The 6,000-nt window shown below is 41.4% G+C and overlaps 1 protein-coding gene across 2 annotated transcripts in view; it reads left to right on the top strand.

Moving 5' to 3' along the window:
• The first annotated feature begins 4,189 nt into the window (after positions 1–4,189).
• MEGF10 (multiple EGF like domains 10) overlaps positions 4,190–6,000 on the top strand; it is a 67,539-nt gene continuing 65,728 nt past the window's right edge. For both annotated transcript variants that reach the window (XM_058823365.1, XM_058823364.1), the window contains exon 1: positions 4,190–4,305. In XM_058823365.1, coding sequence (XP_058679348.1) covers positions 4,190–4,305 — 116 coding nt within the window. The remainder of the gene's footprint in view (positions 4,306–6,000) is intronic.

Genomic DNA, 6,000 nt, shown 5'->3' with positions numbered 1-6,000 from the left:
ATCAGTTGTGGATTTATTTTTTTTCTAACGGAAGCTAACCCAGGATTAATCATCATTGACAAGATTAGGTCAGATTCAAATTTTGCTCTGCCTGACATCAGTTGTGAGAGAGATGTTTTTATTAGCAAATTGTGTCTCTGATAGAGGAGCTGAGCCTCCGGAGTGAAGAGTGTTAAGAAGAAGACTGTAGGAAGTGAAAGACCAAGCAATTCTTCACTCAGAAGTGCCTAGAAAAACTCTTTTATCTCATGCAAAGCTGTAATTTCCAGTTGCAGTCACCAAGTCTGTGTGGGGAGCTCTGGAGAGAGTGAGGGCACGGACACCTGCAAAGGCCTTTGCACAGATGACTGTGGGGTTCACAGTTCAGTCTGAAATTTGAAGAAATCTATGACGGACAGAGAGATGATTTTCTTTGAAGTAGCACTTGCTATACATGTAGGTTGATGCCATATCAGTGCAATTAAGAATAGGTTTGCAGCTCAGAAAACATTTTGATGCCCCTGTGCCCTACCACTGTGTGTAAAACCTTTGAGATGCTGCAACAGAGTACAGAAGGTTCTCACTGCTCTGGAGTTTGTCTTCTAACTGAATGGCCCATTCCTGCTGCATTTTTCATGTTTCAGTGGTAAAAATGCTTCTGCAACAGTAATGGGAAAGCTGCATCAGCATTTCCCTTGGTCTTGGGTCCATTATGTCATGTTAGCAACTGTGTCGTACTATTCTCTGTTGCTCATGCAGGTCTAATCCTAGTTAATTCTCTGGAAGCACTTGATTTTGCTGACAAAAAAATATTTGTTTGCAGCCTTGAGCAACCTTCGCTTCTTTTACAGTGTCCATCATATCTTCTCCTGCCCCCCTCAGTTCCACCTGTATTTATTTGCCTTTTATTACAAGAAATCTGAGGGAGAGCTGTGCACCCTCAGCTTTGCCTGTGGCTCTGCTCTGGGTGGGTGGAGAGATTAATTTGTAAGCATGTGGTAATTTTCACCTCATAAAGAAGAAGCATTTTTTTGCCTCTTTTTCTTCAGTTATCTGTTCTTTCTCTGGTTTTGATGCTGAACTCTCTATGGGGAAAAAAAACTCTCAAACCAAATAAAAACTGTCAAGACAGTTACTAGTGGCAGAGAAAGTGCCTAATAATCTCAGATATTGGGTATTAATGGTTAACTGTCTGTGTTTACACATACATAGTGCACATACTCATACGATTTTGCATCAGCTTACTAGTGAGAAAAATGTAATTTATGTAGTTGCTCAAGTTTAAATGTATTTTAGGGGAGTAATTTATAGGGGTATATTTTGTACTCTTTTTATACCATTTTAAAATGAGCTTGTTAGTAGTTATAATAAACCTTGGGGTGATCAGGTTTATTTTTTAAAATGACTGTTATTGATTATCTGGTTTTTTATAAAATAAATATAAAACTAGTTTAATTTCCTTAATTAGCTTACAGAGATTAAAAGAAGTACTCTACAGTTGTTTAATGCAGCTGCACTGCTTTCCTGCTAAAATTTTTACATCATGGGTATGGATTAAAGTTGACGGAAACAGGGAAGTCTGACCTGAACAGACACTGGCACTGCTTTAAAGTTCCTGCCTGAAATAGGAATAAAGATACAGCTTTGTCAACGAGAGGTTTTGCCTCAAGTGCTGCTGAAAAAACTAACAGGCAATAAAGCCTGTTTAGTGTTCTGTTGTGGAAGGAAGTCCTGGTGGTGAAACACCAAGGAATGTCTTAAATTTGTTGGGGTTTTATTCCTATCTCATGTATGTACTAATTTGCACAGGGAAGGCATTCCTCAAAATGAGCTTTTTCAGTACTTAAACTGCAGGTTCTGTGTACGTGTAGATAATTGAAATACTCTTGTGTTATTGGATGAGATAATTTGAGCAATATATGGTATGAAAAGTGAATCTCTGAACAGTTGTTCTTGGTGCAAACCGTAGGCAGCAAGAGTTAAATGAGTCATCTACATCTTTTATTGCTAATATCAACACTTCAGCAATGCTAATCAGCTGTACTGATTTTCTGTTTTGATTTTCCTTAATAATTAAGCAAAAGATCTGGAATGCAATCAAGTTTTACTCTAGGGGGTTCATGCAATTTTTTTTAAATTTTAAATTTTGTTAAATGTATCCTGGAAAAGGAAAGTTGCTGAAGTTGAGAATAAAAGAAAGAAAAAAAAGGGAAAATACCATTTACAGGGTGCTTAATCAGAGTGAATATTTTCAATGAAATCACAACTTCATTGCAATTATTAGGTGAAAATACAGCTGCCGTTGAAATAACTGCACGTTGACTGCTTTGCTGCATGCAGAGAAATAGTTACAGACCATGAAATACCTTTCAGCAGCCTGATTTTTCAAGAACAATTCAGCAAAATAGGATCATCTCTGTATCTTCAGATACCTTAAATATAATAGTTTCATGTTGTGAGCTTTTTTTCATGTTAAGTTCTGAAGTGAGAGTTAAGTAAAGTAAGACTACTTTGTCTCTTTTTTTTCCCATGGTCCCGTGGTCTTCTTTCTCATATAACAATGTGATTGATGTAACTTGCTTTATTCTGTTGCATAATATTTAAAGTAAAAAATTACTATTTCTGGATTAATTTACTATGTTAAAAATATTTTTATTAAACCAAATGTATTTATTAGAAATTATTTTCTAATTATTTTCATTTATGACATTGCATTCTTTCAGAATTATGTTCGAATTATTTTCATTTATTACATTGAATTATTTTCATTTACTACAGATCAGACTCAAGAATCTCATTTTTTTGTTACCTCTGTAACCACATAGTGTTAGAATCAGTGTGAAAGTGAGGAAATAAGGTCAAATGTTCACTGAAACAGAAATGTAGCTTAAGTCATTACAAACAAATTATGTGTTAATAACATTCATTCTGGCATTTGTGGATTAATGACCACTTGGATTAAGAGTGTTTCAGCATGCAAATTAAAATAATTTGCTTAGTAAAAGTGTTAAGATAATCTTTTCAGACCTTGATATTACTACAGCAGCTTTCTTTAATGAATGTTTATTCTGTTCGGAAGCTGTACAGCCGGCTGAGGTGGGGGAATTAAGTTTTGGGGCATTCAGGTTCGAAGAGCAGTGGCAGTGCAGGGTGCCATGTGAGGCTGTGCCGGCCATGGGGAGGAGGCACAAACCCTTCCTGTGAATGAGGGACATGCAGGGCTTGGGTGCTTTGTCCCAGCTGAGCCTCTCTGCTCCTGTGGTCCTGAGCAAGTGGCGGCCTTTACTGCAGGCCTCGGCTCTGGCTGTGGGAGTGGGCACAGCCTGGCTGAGCACTCCCGGCCTTTACTGCAGGCCTTGGCTCTGGCTTTGGGAGTGGGCACAGCATGGCTGAACACTTCTAGCCTTTACTGCAGGCCTCGGCTCCGGCTGTGGGAGTGGGCACTGCCTGGCTGAACACTCCCGGCCTTTACTGCAGAGCTTGGCTCTGGCTGTGGGAGTGGGCACTGCCTGGCTGAGCACTCCCGGCCTTTACTGCAGGCCTCAGCTCTGGCTCTGGGAGTGGGCACAGCATGGCTGAACACTTCCAGCCTTTACTGCAGGCCTCAGCTCTGGCTCTGGGAGCGGGCACAGCATGGCTGAACACTTCCAGCCTTTACTGCAGGCCTCGGCTCTGGCTTTGGGAGCGCTCCCAGCCTGGCTGAGCACTCCCAGCTTGGGTGTGGGGTGAGGGACATGCAGGGCTCTGGTGCTGTGTCACAGCTGAGCCTGTCTGCTCCTGTGGCCCTGAGCGAGTGGCAGCCTTTACTGCAGAGCTCGGCTCTGGCTCTGGGAGTGGGCACAGCGCTCCCAGCCTGGCTGAGCACTCCCGGCCTGGCTGAGTGCTCCCAGCATGGCTGAGCACTCCCAGCTTTTACTGCAGAGCTCGGCTCTGGCTCTGGGAGTGGGCACAGTGCTCCCAGCCTGGGTGTGGGACACTGGAGGGGACAGCAGGGCCCCTGAGGTGCCGTTTGCCACCAGCTCACCTCATGGGAAACGCCTCTGTTTGGGCTCTCCTTCCACAATGGGCATGGTGTTGCTGCTTCCTTGAAGTATCTATCCATTGCTTTACATTAATTATATGTGGGTCAACATTATTATCTTCTTTAAATTCTCTATGGTATTACTAATGTACTATTTCTTTTTCTCCTCACAGCCATCTCCTTGGAAAGATGGTTCTTCATTTCAACTCCCTTTTTGGCTTCCCTGTCATACTCCTGTACCACTGGATGGGTTCAGCTGTGTCTTTGAATCTGGAAGATCCCAATGTGTGTAGCCACTGGGAAAGGTAATGCTTTCCTTTTGGAAAAATAAGTGATGTAAATTCTGATATCATAATTTTGCTTTGCTTTGCTTGGCATGCTTCAAATTATTGAAGGCTTTTAGCTGTGTTTAGAAACAAGGGAAAAGAATTCATTTTACTGCATGGGCAGGTGAGTTCTTGGATAAGTAAAAGACTGTTTGGCAGTGGGCTAAATGCATCTTTGCGTTGGGGGTTAGGATGCAAAGTACAGTGGTACTAGCAATGTTACACAACCATCTGGGTACTAGAAGTGAGTAAAAATAGCTCTTTCCAATTTAGGTGAAAAGAAGTTTTACATATGCAAAATATAATTAACCATATTGGAATTTGGCCAAATTTGATTATGCTGATTCCTTCCTATTCAGCACTCACAGGATCTGAATTAAGATTTGTTGTTTAATTATTTTGATGAGGTTCAGAAATTTATAACATGCAAAATGAAATTCATCATCAATGTAGTTGGTCTGTTTGTTCATCCAATTTCATGTGAATTGCAAAAAGCCACAGTGAGTTGGGAGAGGTTGAGCCTCAAGCATCTGCTGAACTTCTTTCTTTGTGTGAAGGCTATGATAGTGAAAACAAGACTTCTGGTCTCATTATAACTGTTGTGCCTGTAATTGATCAGATGGTCCATGAGAAAGTCTTAATTTTCACCGTTCACTTGAGGACATCAGTATTTCCTGCACTTAATGTAAACTCTGTTTTGTGCTTAGTCATGGGGAGTGCTGCTGAGCCACTGTACATTCATTTTTGATTATTGTGGCTGAATCTTTACAAAGAAAATTGAAACTTGTATTTCCTTTTTTATAAAGTCTCTATATTAAAAGAAAAGAACAAACCCAACACGTAAGAACACTCTTTGGGAATTTACCTCAGATTCATGTAAAGGATTTGGTGCCTCTGCCTCAGCTGCTGTGTACAGTTCATGCAAGAATGTGTATATGAAGTAGTCACCATATTAAATACCTGTTTGTAGTAGTCAGGAATTTGTCTACAGTGTTACTATCCTGTGTAGTGTATGCTTTGTTTACAGTTTTTGTAGCTGCAAGTGGTTTTGGGGAAAGCTACAACATAGTGAAAACAAAATGGGAAAATCCCCGAATATAATTATTTACACTACATAATGTAATTTAAAACTAGCCAATCAAAGTCTGCAGAAGGAAAAATATACCCAAAAATGCATTTAGCAAGCATGCCCACTTTGTTGCATGAACTTTTTTTTCCTTCTTGTGCTATCTCACAATCAGGGCAGAGCTCCGAATAAACTCAGTGCAACATTCATGCTGCTGCCCAAAGCAGGTGACAAAAGGACAGAAGTATGAAAGGGCAAAGCCCCAGGCAGAAGCTCCTAACTGCCACTGTCACTGATGTGTGCTTTAAATAAAAAACAGACCTCAGTCAGTGGTAAAATGATCTTTACAAGTGGTGAGAAGGGGTAGAGAGGGCCCTGCTGCCTCAGGGTGAGAGCACAGAGCCTCAGGCAAGCGCCAGCATCCCGCTGGAATTTTGTTGGGCTGGGACAGCTGGGTGGATTAGGGCTGCTGATTCCTGCTTTGCCTTCTTGCAGGAAAACGGAGTAGGGTGTGTGCAGGTAGGGGTGAGCGGCTCTGGAGGTGCTCCCCCTTGGCATAGATGGTGACAGCAGGATGAGGAGACCTGGCTGTCACCCTGCACTGGGGG

This window comes from Ammospiza caudacuta, chromosome Z, assembly GCF_027887145.1.
Source record: "Ammospiza caudacuta isolate bAmmCau1 chromosome Z, bAmmCau1.pri, whole genome shotgun sequence".
In the NCBI taxonomy this organism is placed as follows: Eukaryota; Metazoa; Chordata; class Aves; order Passeriformes; family Passerellidae; genus Ammospiza; species Ammospiza caudacuta.
The sequence above is the reverse complement of the archived record's forward strand: the minus strand, read 5'-3'. Positions and strand labels throughout refer to the sequence as shown.